Genomic DNA, 15,643 nt, shown 5'->3' with positions numbered 1-15,643 from the left:
GGCACTGGTGAGGCCGCACCTCGAATACTGTGTTCAGTTTTGGGCCCCTCACTAGAAGAAGGATGTTGAGATGTTGGAACGTGTCCAGAGAAGGGCAACAAGGCTGGTGAGGGGTCTGGAGAACAAGTCTTATGAGGAGCGGCTGAGGGAGCTGGGGTTGTTTAGCCTGGAGAAAAGGAGGCTGAGGGGAGACCTCATTGCTCTCTACAACTACCTGAAAGGAGGTTGTAGCGAGGTGGGTGTTGGTCTCTTCTCCCAAGTAACAAGCGATAGGATGAGAGGAAATGGCCTCAAGTTGCGTCAGGGGATGTTTAGATTGGACGTGAGGAAGAATTTCTTTACTGAAAGAGTGGTTAAACATTGGAAGAGGCTGCCCAGGAAAGTGGTTGAGTTACCATCCCTGGAAGTATTTAAAAGACATGTAGATGAGGTGCTTAGTGACATGGTTTAGTGGGCATGGTGGTGTTGGGTTGACGGTTGGACTGGATGATCTTAGAGGTCTTTTCCAACCTTAATAATAATGATTCTATGATTTATTTTGAAATTAAATTCATAATAAAATACAGTCTCATCTATTGTTTTTATTTATTGTATTACTCTTATATGGAAACTTAGCCTGCTATAGTTCAGCAGTGTTTGGGAACCAGTTTAAAGCACAAATGTTGTCATTAATAAAGTCAGAATCCTCATTGCAGCGATTAATACCATTTAAGCATCTTCTAATACCATGTCAAAAAGTATAGTGATATTACCATGTACTGCAATACTAATAAATGGATTTGAAAACTGAAGTAGCACAGCAATCATATACCCTGCAGTAATAGTATTCAAAGGGTGAATCGTTCCTGTAATCTTGGGATGTCGAGTGTGGGATGAGTAATTTGCCACTTTCCAGGATGCCTCAGGATTCATTGTGTTTTGCTTTGGCGCTCTTGTGCTGCAGTTGATGCCCTGCTGTGTTTCATCTTCCTGACTGCAGCTGCTTTCTCTTCTCCAGCTCTTCCAGCAAACAGGAGGTAATTGGTTGTGGTTAGGTTTTCTCATCCTGCAGTGGGGTTAGCAGGCAGCTTGTAATTGGAGCAGGGAAGGCGCCAAGTACATAGACAGACAACGTATTCTGGAGAACAGTGCAGCTGCGTGGGTGAAGTCACATGTCTTTCAATATGTGTGAACCACAAAATGTGTTACAGAGCTATCTGTTTATAACCAAAATAGCAGCAATGGAGGCAGCGCTTCACTTGCATCTAGGGGAAAGCAGTAATTAGGGAGTCCTGAAGTGCTCTTACCGACTCTCTTTTAGCTGGAAAGAAGGTTCAGCAAAGTCCAGAAATGCTTGGCAGTGTCTGGAAACAACTTTAAAGGAGTAGGATGTTCACAAGTTCACACCCTACTGTTCTGTGCTGCAGTGTAATAGGGAGGAGGTTGCTCCTTGAAATTCTTGTTCAAATCCTGTAGTTGCTGGCAGGTAAAGTCCTTATTTTGCCTTTGAAAGGCTTGCCAAGGACAGGCTGTGCAGTAGTGTATGGGCTGTTCTTAGGCACCCCAGTTAGAAACAGCATACTGCTAAACTTACTGTTTGTTGCTCTGCATTATGCTAGTGCGTACGCTGCGTGCTAGCTAGTGAAATGGCACCTTTAAGAGTAGTTACTCTTTCGCCAAGCCAAACAAGGCAAAGTGTTTGAAAGGGAAGCAGTACAAATATCCAGTATCTCTGATATTTACACAACTTGCTGCTGTGGAAACTGGAGCTTGTGAACCAGGGAGATAGTGAAAGATACCATGGTGGGTGGGTGTGCTTCTAAAATACAACCTCTCACACCTTCCCTTATAACTTGTCTTGCCTACGTTGTTCGTTTTTAAGTATTTCTTTACACTATGTTATTATAAGCCCTTTAAATTTAGAGGATTCTGTCTCAGTAAGCTACTAAAATCCATTTTATGAAATTTTTGCTGCATTATTGTTTAAATTTGGTTCGCTCCACATACGTCAGTAGGCCCTTATTTTAAACCTTGTCTCAGTAAATTCCCAACATAGTTGTGATTAGTATACAGTACCTTCTTGCACATGGCTGTTTTTTCATCTGCTTGTGACTTCATTGTATCTTGTTGCACACTGATTTCAAGTTACAGTGGACTTGGATGTTTCAGGTCAGCTTATGCTAAGACTTCCCTAATGCAGGTTATCAGACCTATTGTTTCAGAATCTGTGTTGCAACAAAAACTATGTTCTTGTCAACACAGCCAAATATTTAAAATTAAAATTTAAGAAATTTGCACCAAAGTATTATTTTTAATTAATTTTGCTTAATGAAATGGATAACTAATTTTGGGTATAATCACATTCTGAGATCAACGCTTTTGTTCTGTCTCTACCACCTCAATAGGCTGAATTTGTACTTGGTAAAATGAAGTCCATTACTTGTAGTAGCTGCATATGTGGTCTGACTGTTGTATCAAATGAGTACTTACTTCCCTCTGGGCTTTGTCTGCTTTTGAGTCTTAAATATGTCTTCTTTTTGAATGCAATAGTGTTGAACAGTAGGGTCTCACTTACAGTAAAAATAGAGAAGTCACAGCTAATACCTTAATTACTAATCACCTGGGTGGTCACCTAAAAAGAGATTGACAGCATGCTGTCAGATTATCACGATTCAGACTGCCTGCTTGAAAGGCATTACCAGCTTTTTGAACCTTTGGTCTCTGTGCTTTTTTTGAAGAAGTTCTTTTTATGTTACAATGTTACGCATTAGTAAGGAGAAAATAGCTTTGAGATAAACATTTGAACTGTTGATCTTGATGCCTGAGTGCACTCTTATTTAGTTCTGTTGAACATAATACCCTTGTTTTCCTAATGGGCTATTTACAGTTGCCAAATCTCCAGATAAGGCACTACTCTATGGAATCAGGTGCAGTGGTAAACTTACTGCACCCCATATTCTAAAGCACAAAAGGTATTTTTATGTTCTTAGCAATTAAATATTTTGAATTTAAGGCAGGATTGATAAATATTATGTATGTTAGAGTTTAGGGTTATATAATTTTTCAGTTATTGCTTTGAATTGTATGTTTCTGTTAAAAACAAAATGTGTCTGCCATCTTTGCCACAGACTCCCTTTTTGTTCTTGAATATGTAACTCCTGTGGCTTAATTCTATCCTTATTATTACTTTTTTATATATATATATGTTATATATACTTTTTAATATATATATTACTTATATTCATTAACATATACTAAAAATATATATTAAAAAATACCGTCAAGTGGAAGTTGCATTCCAAATTCACAGAAAATTGAGAAGTTTTTTCATATAGTGTAAGGTGTCAGGTGGTTTTAATGGCATGAATTTGACAATCCCTTAATTCAGAGAGCTAAAATGTAACTGAAAAAGTCTATGAGGGACTGGGAAGAAAGCTTGTATGTACACAAAGATACAATCAAGGTGATGCTCAGAGTATCTTACACTGTGTGTGTCATTTTTGTATATGCATAAGAAATTATTTAAACATCCCAAATTAAATATACTTTCAGAAGTGAAATAACAAGGTCACCAATGACTCTTATCTCTCCACCAAGAGAGATAAGAGTGAAGTTAGGTAAAATCCTACGCATGGCCAAAATAATGAGGCAAGGTATATAAGATATTTTCAGTGTTAAGTTGATTATTTGAAGCAGTTTACTTTTTTTTATCATCGCCATTCTTTGTAAAGAACCTAATTGAATGCTTTATTACAGCTGTTAAATTGGTGACACTTTGTGAACTGCAAATCCCTGAAAATCTGACCAGGTCATCTCGCTAATTTTAGTGTGGAGGTTATTTAGGATTTTGGCAGGGCAAATTGTACTAAACTTTGCACTACATGGAACTATTGAGAAATCAGCTGTGCAGATGACTTTCTGGTTGTGATTACGAATGAGGAAGACAAAATATGTATAGAACTCAGAGTGGTCAAGGAACTGTGTCAACTTGGTTTTAGAAAAGCAACAAAAGTTAAACCTAGCTTTTTGCGAGGAGAATTTTGAAGTATGATGCATTCATGATGAAATTCAAATATTTATCGGATTAAGTCTATACCATATAACTTCACTGTGAAGGAGAAACATGGTAAATTTCTAAAGATCTGAATAGAGTTGTTTTATTTGTTGTAATAAAAACACAATATGGCATTTCATAGCAGAAAGGAATGTGGAAAGAGGAGACCTTGCTGCTGGCGTAACTGTGCAATGTACAGTACTTGTCCTCTTCAGAAATTATCTGCCTTCACAACCTTTCGATGGACTTGGCCTATATGCCTGCACCCATCATTCTTACAGGAGTGGAGCATCGTTTTTGGAGGAAGAGGAATACTGCCATTTTGCTGTGATGCTGGAGCTGAGGTGAAGTTATTGGAGCAGAGAGGACAGAGTTCCCCTAAGAAGGCTTTAGTGGTGGAGGGAGAAGAGTGCAGTGCAAACACTGCAGAGACAGAGCAGAGGGAGTTTAAGGCTCAGTCGTGCCACCTTGCATGCAGGGCTTCATGATTCCCGGCAACCGTGGGCTGCCTTATTTTCTTTCTTCTTTCTCCCCTCAAAGCGGAAGAAGTTCCAGGCTGCTGAGCTGAGAGAGGTTCAGTGCACTGTTTCTTTTGTCCTTTGCCATGGGCTGAAAAGATGGTGAGACAGTTTCTGTGGTTTCTGGGAGCTGTCACTCACTGCCTTGTTTTCTGTCCTACCTCTTCCTTCTCCTGACCAGGACTGCCTTAGCACGTGGTAGCACCCATATTTCTCTCTTCCTCTTTTCTCAGTCACCTTTCCTCAGAAAGCTTCTACCTCTCTTTCCTGCTTTCCATTAAGCAGTTCCCATTAGGACAGACGGGAAAATGTCCTAGGAAAAAGGAAAGAAAAAAGGTGCTGAAGACAGTGTCTCAAGAATCAATAGGGCAAATAAACATTATGTCTCTGTCTAGTTTACCTTCCTATGAGCTGAATCTGTTTTCCTCTCCCTGTTAGTTGACTCCCATTCCTCATCTTGCCCTTATTATATATACCCTGCTGGAAGTGGGGGACAGAAAAGGAAGAAAACCAGAATATCATCTGAGCTGGCTCCTTAGTAATCTTCCAGTGTAATGCATGGGGGATTATTATGTGGCATAGTTTCACTGTTAAGAGCCAGCTAGGTGACTGGGGAAGATGAGTCACCAAGAACTGTTACGTGAGCGATTGTCCACATTTATTTTACCCTTGGTGTGCCTGCACTTTTGTTCGGTGTCTTCTGGAAAATGCCATCTAGTAGGCATCTACTCATTTTCTGCACAAAGGCTATAAAGGATCACTTTCTGGTGCTGTCAGGATTATACTTTATGATTGTTTTTGTGGACCTGTGAACATGCATCACTAAGAACTCGGGTGGTATCTTCAGCCACATACCTTCTTTCATGTTGGTAAAGTTTCATGCTCTAGTCAGGCACCCCTGTGAGCCTGAAAGCTTAAGTCTGTGTTACTAAGAGGCGCCAAACAGGTAGTGATTGATGCATTCCTTTTAGTTGGGGACCATATGTGGACTTCTCTAAGAAGTGTGGACCTATCAGGAGACCTAGTTGCATGTAACTTGGAGCAGATCATTTTGAGGACAGAAAAGCTGATGTTACAAAGTAAAACAGATGAGATGATGCCTCTTTTAAGTGGAGAATGACAGAGGATATTGTTTCCCTCTCCCACTCCTAGCCTCTTGCCAGGAAAATTTCTAGCTCTGGAACAGGTCCATCTGTTATAAAGTTTCATGCATAGTTGTGCAACACTGGGACCTGCTGAATGCATAGAGAAACTGCTCATGTATCTCCCGAAGCTGACTAGTGTCTTTACATAAAGCGTTCTCCAGGACTAGGACCAACCATAAATACACTTTTCTGCAGCAACAGAAAGTTGCAGGAAATTCTGATCTCTGCCTGAGGTGGAGCCTTGCCCCAGGATTCATACTACATGCTTTTCTTTCTCAATCCATAGTCTTCAAGGGTGATGTAGTTACCCTCCCATCCTTCCAATCCCCAAGTTATGAGAGGAGAAAGGGCAGGTAGGACACCATGTTAGCTCCTCTTTGGCCAACATGTTTTAATTCCCCAAAACTCAAATATTCATGTTAATCTTTCATAACCAGTGACTTCTGGTCTTGGTAGGATCTCCCAGGAATATGCACCGCAGGTCCTGGAGAATCTTTGAACAACAACTATAGAGGAATACTTCTCTTTAAGAGATGTAGAATGAAGCCCTCTTGTTACCAGTGGTTTCCAGTGTTCCCAATAAGGGCAGCTAGTCTGTCCTGACCACCCCTACTTTTCTTAGACACCTATAAATGTCTTCACAAAGGCAGAGAGAGTGGAGAGTGTAATTACCTCCTTTTACTCAAAAAAACCCAAAAAGCCATCTTACATCTCTTGCCAGAGTAGTGTGACATTCCAGGTCTCCTTTTTTCTGCATAAGAATGCAAATTTCTATTCCCTACTTCATCAGGCTGTGTAGGGCTTGTTGGTGTGTGAAGCTTTTATCAGCTTGGAAACTTAGGTAATCTCTTCTTCCCTGTGATGCTGTAGAATGTGTTTTGCTTGAGCCACCAAAGAGAAAACTTTGAGAGCTGCAAATTACCGTTTATCTGGAGTGCAGCATGGGCATGTTGCCTTAGACTACTTCCAGTATACTTGAGAGATGTGGGCTAGATCTGGCTAGGAGTCATCTTTGGCTAATTTTTTCATTAGAAAAGGCAGACATTAGTTTTTGACAGGAAGGTTTTGTAGGTCTGAGAGGGACAAAACAATAGGAAGGAATGTGTTGCTAAAGAACCAGACCTCCTTAATTGTGATTACTTTTTCTCGTCCGCATCTGTAGAATGGGGAATTTGCATCACCTATGTTCTTGATGAGTGCCAGGTTGGATCTGTTTTCCTATATGTGTTTCATGTATTCTGTTGATTCAGATTTCATCCTAATACAGTATGAGGAAACTTCTAGAGATCTTAACAATTCTGAGGGCAAAAGAACACATTCTCTGTCTAGCAATAATGTGTACTTTCACTCTTCCGACAGCATACGTAACAACTACATCAACTTCCACCACACCTTTTTCCTTCCTATCTAGGGCAACACATTTTTATTGCACTCACCTTTGTTTAAATTTTTAAAGGATTGAACCCAGCTTTTAAAATAGGTGTACAGGATGTATTCTTTCCAATGCACTCAGTAAAGGATCTTTTTTTCTTTTTATGGTTTCTATTTGATAGGAAGGGCATTGCCTGCAAGACAGATAGTTTAAGGGTAACATTTTCAGCATAAACATAAGCTGAAAAGTTCAAAGAAATTTTTGCACCTAAAACAAAACAACCAAGAAAGCAGCAAAATATGGAAAGGGAGAACAAGTAAGTAACATAAAAAATGTTACATTGAAATGTTATATTGAAAGAAATTTCCCTAAACCAGAAATTGTTTTTTATTTTTATTCTGGGATAGAGATGTCAAGTAAAGAGCAAAAGGTAGGGAGAATAGGAGTAAGAACAGCATTCTCACTGCTGTGTGAAATGTTGGTTTCTTAGAACATTCAAATATAAGAAAAAAACATAGGAAACGTAAAATAGGCTGAAATACTCAAAATGAGTTTTTGGAGGGACATGAAAGGAAAACTGATGTGCATGGAAAGCAAAGGGGTTATTTCAGCTGGAAAACTGAATGCAGATTGCATCCTTAAAAAGGATGGATAGCACTATATTTCTTTTAAGAAATTTACATCTAAAATAAACATATAAGATGAGTAACAAGAATTGGATTTTGTGATGCTGCTCTGAAGATGAAGTGTGGCTGGGAATTGAAGTAATTTTGTGTTATCAGACAGGCAGAGCCTCTTGGTGCATGACTTTCTAAAGGTAAAGTTCCTCTTGTCATTGTGCTAGGGAAGTGAGGTTGTATGACCTGTGTGCGCAGTGACTGATCCTCACTGCAGTTTTATTTTTGAATAAGTTGACTGCCTCTGAGGTGAGGAGAAAGAGTGACTTAAGAAATGAGGAATAACTTGGGATGAGTGTGACAGAGAATGATTTTGTGTCATTTTCTGTTTAATTTATATAGGCAACTTTGTAACTACAAAGTTTTGTTTGAGAGAAGATACCTTCGTGTGGTAGCTGAGGGAAGCAAGTGTATCCGTATAGGATCCTGCATGGGATGCTGCAGGATGATACGGAAAATCCTGTTAAGGACAATGTCCAGCTTCTGAGACGGTAGGAGGAAGGATTATAGATCTTAGTGAAATGAGGCAGAACTTTCTTTAACCATTACAAATCTGCTGTTGACCCTCTGTTGCCATCCCTTCTCATGTGAACATGCAGTCAGAATTTTGTTGTCTGCATGCAGAAATCTTGTGTCTGCCTGTTTCTGTTTGATGGCTTGCAAGTTTTGCAATGGTAAGAGCAGTGTTAACCACCTGAATGATACACAGAAGTAGCAAACTCTGGTTTGTAAGCAGTTCAAGCTGCCCCTGCTGGTTCTTGCGCATTGCATAATTTTGTTTTAACTTCCGTACTTTTGCTACACAGTACTCCAGTTATACAAACCCATTAAACTGCTCTCAGGTATTGCCTGGTCTGTTACATTTGCTTACTACCTTTTATAACGAGTGGTCAGGGTTTGATGGTTTTCTTGTGAGAGGGATTGTCCTGCTTTGAGTGACCCTGTAGAGGAAATTCTGGCATTTGTATTTTTATTCTTTTTTTAAATCCCTTTCTTTACCCACAAGACTCCTCTTTCTACTCTATTTCCAGCTCGTTTAGTTTCAAACTGCTGGAATTTTTTCCTGTGGGGAGTTAGAAATATAGGTTGTTTCTAGGCAGTGCACATTTTATTCTCAAGGCTTTGGCACCGCAACACTTTTAACATTGCATCAGAGTTAGATTTTTAATTTTTTTTTAATAGGTCAGAGTTGGGGAGTAGAGAAAGCTTTTATAGTAAGTCAAGTTCTTTATATCTAGAGAACATAGAATAAATTCAGAGAACCAGATCAGAGAAGCTTGTTTCACTTCCTATCATGCAGTTTCCAAAATGCCTGAGTATGCATAGAAGTGGGCTATCTTCTTAAAATAGTCCTAACTTTAATATAGTCCTCATTATGCATGCACTTGAAAAGTCTTTCTGACTGCACATCTGTCCATGCAGCTGTTGTGAGTATTGTAGTAGGAGGTGAGAAGCTGGTGCTGGTACCGCTCTGCTCAGCCTCTCTCCCTTCACATGCAGCACTGCAGCACATGCTATGGGACGTTGGTGCTGGCAAGCAAGAGGATAGTGGTGCTGTTGTAAAAGTGGGTTCATCATTACCACTTTAATATTTGAAAATGAATACTGTATAATAGTAAACTTTTTGAATCTGGCTTTTTGAAAGGATGCCAGGAGGTGGCAGCTGGGAAGTCTGACATGGATCCTGGAGTGATGGAGTATTAACGTACCTTAAGTGAGGTTTGTTTGTGGCTCAGTAGGTTCTTTCCTCTGATCTACACTGATTTATTGTGCAAAACAAATACCTCTCAGCTCACTCAGCATTGTATCTTTATTTCTAAGTTGGTTTTTTTCCCCTTTTTTGAGTAAGATAGTATTTTTTGTATGGGGAGTATAGATTTGTATTACAGTACTTATATATGTCTCCTTTACATTCTTTTTGTCCCCATCACCATAGCTTATAAAGCTGGGGTTAGGGGATATAATTACTTACTGATAATTTGGGTAAGGTTTAAGGAGGGACACTACAGGGAAAGCAGTCGCATGCCTCGATCTGGTCATTAGTGGAAAGAGACTTCATTTCTGACAGTATCTAAAGAAGGAAGCAGTATTGTAGACATGGTGGTGTAAGAATACCAGGAAGGTGAGATTTATATAGAAAAGGGATATATTTCATTAAAGCAATTAATAGAATTAGAAAATACAGACAACCTTTTGGAGCTCTTCTTCAGGAGTGGTGTTTTCAATAGGATGCATATACTGTAAGCACGTGTGCATGTTAATTACAGCATGCTGGATATACTGGGTTTGGTTTCTTAAAGGATTCTTTTAATATTTTTCAATATTTCTTACGCTGAAATCTCAAGCCATTGTGTGGATAATTAAGTAATAGTGAATTGAAAGAACTAGTGGCAAATATACATCACTTTTTGTGAGGTGCTTCTGGATCATGGCATCTTTCCCATAGCGGGAGTGGAAGGTCTGAGTTCTCTACTCATATGTTGCAGAAACCAACATAAATGTAGAGGAGCTTCGCACACATGTACCAGTCTGCCAATATCCTGCATTAATGTGTTGGAAATGTAAAAGAAACATGCCTTTGTAGTATCATCTCTGTTTATTTCCATTTTTATATTTTAACTTGATATTTTTTCAAATTGAAATGGCTTTTTTTATAGAGCCCTTTTGTTACAGTAACTCTTGAAATATGTTCTTGTCCCATCAGTACACAATATAGGGTGACAAACATCACAAAAATACTGAAGACTAATAGAGAGTAATGGCTTTAGGGTGTCAGAATTCAGAAGCACTGGCACAAGTAAAATGTTGTATGTTACCTTTGGCATTCAGTTTAAGCTGGTATTATGACACAGACAAGAAAATCCTGACTGCAGTGTTAATATCTTTTGCTGGAGTAGGCAATTTCTTAATAAGAAAGTGAATTATTTACTGTAATAAGAAAATTTAAATACAAATATTCTCTTACCTTATATACAAACCAGCACTATAAATGTGAATATGTCTTTCTTCTTGAGCTGCTAAGCAATCACTTGCCTTTTTCCTGGGGGGCAAGAGTTTAAATAAAAAATAAGTCTTTGTTCACTGAAAGCCAGGTTGTGCCACCTGTGATTTTTTATTAATTAGTAAGGCTTTTTAAAGGAGCAGATATGTAAAATTACACCCCTTGTTAAGCTGGTATTTGTACCTGTTACCTGTGAAATGTCTTTAAAATGAAGTTGTGGATGTATTGAGTGCCTTGGAAGAAATGAAGTCTGAGCACTGGACTCCTAAATTTTAATTGTAGCTTTGATGTTCTCCCTCCTAAAAGCTGGAATTTGATTTTTGTCTCCAATTCCTTATATCTAAAGGGGGGCGACATAACTTTGTCCTATCTTGTTAAGTCATTAAAGTTATCAAGTGCTTTGAATACAACAAAACTCTGTTATAAATGCTGAGTATTGTCTGGCTTTTTCTACACAGTGTTGACAATTTTGGACTTGGTCTTCTGCTTCAGACTAAGCAGATAAAACGCATGGTGTCATCATATGTTGGGGAGAACGCTGAATTTGAACGCCAGTATTTATCTGGTGAGCTTGAAGTTGAGCTTACACCTCAGGTAAGGAGTGTCTGTAGGAGACTGATGATTTCTTTTCATCTAAAATACTGAGTAGGATAATGCTTAAGTGCTCTTATAAAATTATTTTGCAATCCAAATATTTTGCCTGTGTGCAGATGTCCAGTAAAGACAGATGGCACTTGCCATCTTAGGATCATGGGCTGTAGGCTGCAACTGGTCTGTTAAGAACTGACTGGTCAAATTGTGTGCATTCCTTTTATGGTGTGTTACATTATATTAATTTCAAGTGTGTATATACATATATATGCATATTTTATTGTACAATATTTGATTTTTGGTAGTTCCTCCCAGATTGTAGGAAAAACACGAAGTATGCTCACTACTGTGGCCCATATAAGGGGAAAAAAAAGTCAGGGAGTTGCTGAATTCCCATACTGGTGGTGGCTCGTGTGTGCTTTTGGGGATGTTGCCTGTGTGGTGTCTGCCATCTAGTGGGTAGGAGTCAAATTAGGAGATTTCAGTTCATTGTGAGACATAACTCTTCTGGGCTTGTTCATTAAATCTTAACGAAATTAATCTCTGCACAGTGTTATGAGCCAATATTTACAGCTTTACTTTTTAGCACCATAGTTTTAACTATTTTAGCACTGCCAAGCTACTCAAATTGCCTGAATGCAGTGAGATCCTAAAATAATGAGTATCAGTCACATTCTATTGAGATCTAGTTTTTTGAAATTAGTACTCTAATTTTAAAGCCTACAGCATGTTAGTGTGTGGCATTTCCAAAGGTGACACAGAACCTTTGGGCTTTAAACAGGTATTGTTTTAAGTCTCTGGGAAAAGCAACAGTCTTTAAGTTTTTATGGAGAAGAGAGTCTTGGGCTCCATCTCTTGGGAATGTCTCTTAGAATCCCAGAGATGGGCAGGAAAGCTCCTTTTATACCCAGTCAGCTGACATGGAAATAACCAGGCACTTGTCACTACTCATGTTTCAAAAGTCACAAATCTTACCTTTCTATTACCTCATAATTCTTTTTTTCCTTCTTCCTACTTAATGTTCAGTGCTTTCATCTAGAAGACCTTGAACTCCTTAGGCATGTAGTTGGCTTTGTGGACTGCACAAGCAAGCTATGTAGATCCAGCATGAAAATACTGGGTCTACAGTGTGCAATGGTAGACAGTAAGGTGAATTAATGACTTGCTAGGAGATGTGGGGATTTGAAATATTTGTGTCAAGATAAAATAGCCTTTTGGAAAATGCTCTTCAAGTTTGGTATGACTTTAGGCAAAATGGGGGACTGTTGTGTCCTTGTTACACAGTAAGGGAGAGGTCATGGTGAGATCTTGAAATGCTAAGGCTGCTTGGAACACAGGACTTTGTATCATTGCATGGTACATCTGTCTCTTGCCACCATTTTGTAAACCTACTAAAAGTCATTGTGTTTCTTGCAGGATAACTGGGGAAAATGCAACCTATGTTTTGGAGGCCATCAAACTAGATAATTGACCATCATGGTCTTTTCTTGCATTAAATCCAGAAAAATATCAAAAAAAATTGGGAAAGGGCACTACTGAAAAGCAGGCAGACATGTCTTTGGCCATAAGTCCATAATAAGGCTGATGAGGAATTTGGGCTGTTAATATCCGTGGTACAGCTGAACATAGAGCAGAGTGCAGATGGGGTGGTCAAATAGAGTAGAAATGCTGTTCTGTCAGCTTCTTGGTATTCTTAGCACAGGTAACCCAGATCACCGGACTCCCTCTTCCTTTCTTGATCTGCTATGTGTGGCTGTTTCAACTTGAAATGGGGTATGAAGTTTTTCTTAAGATGTTGGGGAATTAAACATAAATATGTAGGACTGTTATAAAAGAAAAACCTTCTAGCATATGTAACCAGGTGGGAAAGAGAAAAAGAACTCTGCACTCTTCTCAGAGTAATGGATTGGGAAACAAGCTGAAGGAGAGGAGGCACAGCAAAGTGCTGGGACTTGGGAGTTGACAGGGAGTTGTGTGACGGTGTGCTCTTGAGTAATTTATGGCCGTGTGTGAAGCATTTCTTGCCATGTCCCACAAAGGAAAGCTAAAATGGGAGGAAGAAATAGATGTGATGGTCTGCTGAGTTCAGAAGGAAAAGCTCCAAATGACAGGACATAAAAATAAGTTCATGCAAGCCAGCCATCAAAGTTTGACTGTTGTTCCCAAATGACTAGTTCTTAAATGTGTTTTCCCACAGGGTACGCTCGCTGAACGTATTAGAGCAGGAGGAGCAGGAATCCCAGCATTTTATACCAGTACCGGCTATGGGACGCTGGTGCAGGAAGGGGGAGCGCCTATCAAATACAACACAGATGGCACTATTGCCATTGCTAGCCAGCCAAGAGAGGTAAGATGTCAATTTGTTATTAGGAAGCTTTCTGCTTTGAAAATGGAATTTCTTACATATTTCCAAGATAAACAGTAGTTTAAGCACCTCCTGGCCAAGTTTAACCTTGGTATATTGGATTAACAGGATGGTTGTGGTACCAGACACGTAAGTTTTCCTGCCACTGCTCACTTCTGTCCTCTGTGATGTGTTAGAAAAGTTTTTACAGCTTTAGGGTGACTTAGCATCAAGAACTGCTCCAAGTGTAAACCTGCCTTGATGAGTTACTCTTCACTTGACAGTTGTCTGACAAGGTTCACTGTGTATTCAAACAAAATCTTGTACCAGGTCACTGCAGTGCACAGTACAGATTGAGAACAACCTCGTATTAGTGGGGCAGGTGGTCCTTAAATACTGTGGTATGGAGTAAGCAGCCCTGCAGCTGTACATGAAGCTTTAGCATTAGAAGAGACGAGATGTTTTCCTGTTAAACAGGGAAGAGCTCAGTTGACACAAACTTTCAGGAAACACATTTGCCAACAGTTGAAATGCAATTTAGTCTGAGTATTTGAAATTGCAAAGAAATAAAAAGTGTGGCTTCCAAGTGAGAAGGGCTTCATATTGAACTTGGATGTATAATTTGGAGAAGGGAAGAGATTTCTCAGTGCCATAATGGTGCTTGAAGAATTGGATGGGGCTACTGCTGTATGTTCCAATTAGGCTGCAAATGGCATTAAATTCTACCTCAAGAACGTCTCTGGGGTAAAAGTAATTTTTCCCCCTCCATGGTTTTTGTGTATTTTTCTACATGGCTATTTTCAGTATCTAATCATTAACCTAGTATTTTTTTTCCTTAGTTTTCCTACTGAATATGTCATTATGATGTTTTACCATTTGAAGGAATATTTTGTTTATTAAATAGCTTATAATTTTGATAACATTTTTCTTCCACTTTTAACATTTGTGGAAAAGTCTCTCTTACTCTCCTCAGTCTTTTGGGGGGCTAATAACATGACTAGCATGATTTGATCAAATCCATTCTCCAAATCCATTTTGAATGCAAGTGTCATTTTACAAAAGCTCAGATCTCCTTTTCAGGACCGAAAAACTGACTTCTGATACACTTTTATCATACTTCCTCCCCCTCTCAGAAATTTTAAATAGCTCTCAAGTAGTATTTGTGTATACTGTAACCTTGTACGTTGTTAAGAGAAATGCTGTTTCATGTTTTTATATAAGATTAAAATACTAGCTATGTAACTATGTCAGTTACATATTCTGCCTTCAGGCACAACATCATTACAAATATTGATCATAAATGCAGAGAAAATGAAATAAAATTCAGCCTGTCAGATGATGTGATTTGAGTACTCTGTCTCAAATCCACTTCATTTTAGATTTGGGGTTTCTGGTTGTGGGCAGTGATTATGAACTTTTTCAACAGTTCTGCTTCAGCGACTTCAGTTTTTGGTTATCTGGTAGATGTGCAGGAAAAAGCATGTCTAATTCCAGTAGATGGAGCAGCAGGAGTACGGATCTGCTTCTCATTCTGTTTCACTGAACAGAGACACTGATAAAACTGGGGTTTACAGCCTTTCCGTGCTTCTCTGTTATTACACAGTTGAGCTACAGTTTTTCAGCTAAAACTTCATGTATTACAAAAAGAAGTCTAAATATAATAGTCTGTAAAATTAAGCCCATAAATATTACATGGGAGATCTGTTTGAAGATCTCAATAGTGTACTTTCCTCTCCAGGTGCGAGAATTTGATGGCCGTCACTTTATTCTGGAGAAGTCGATTACAGGAGATTTTGCTCTTGTGAAGGCATGGAAGGCTGATCGTGCAGGAAACATCATTTTCAGGTATGACTTGTTTACCAGTGGGAAAAGATTCTTTAGAATAATGAAAGAGGACAATCCTTGTCTCCTGTGTGATGGCAGAATGTTTTACTGATTTCACTTTCTTCCTTATTGCCTTTC

The 15,643-nt window shown here is 39.0% G+C and overlaps 1 protein-coding gene across 1 annotated transcript in view; it reads left to right on the top strand.

Annotated features, from left to right (window-relative positions):
• The window catches only part of OXCT1 (3-oxoacid CoA transferase 1), a 93,892-nt gene that overhangs the window by 12,041 nt on the left and 66,208 nt on the right, over positions 1-15,643 (top strand). Inside the window, exons 4-6 of the mRNA XM_009324586.1 lie at positions 11,205-11,340; positions 13,535-13,684; positions 15,420-15,526. Of these exons, the coding sequence (XP_009322861.1) occupies positions 11,205-11,340; positions 13,535-13,684; positions 15,420-15,526 (393 nt within the window). The remainder of the gene's footprint in view (positions 1-11,204; positions 11,341-13,534; positions 13,685-15,419; positions 15,527-15,643) is intronic.

This window comes from Pygoscelis adeliae, unplaced genomic scaffold (genome assembly GCF_000699105.1).
Source record: "Pygoscelis adeliae isolate BGI_AS28 unplaced genomic scaffold, ASM69910v1 Scaffold320, whole genome shotgun sequence".
NCBI classification, from domain to species: domain Eukaryota; kingdom Metazoa; phylum Chordata; class Aves; order Sphenisciformes; family Spheniscidae; genus Pygoscelis; species Pygoscelis adeliae.
Note: the sequence above shows the minus strand (reverse complement) of the source record. Positions and strands in the feature narration are given on the sequence as shown.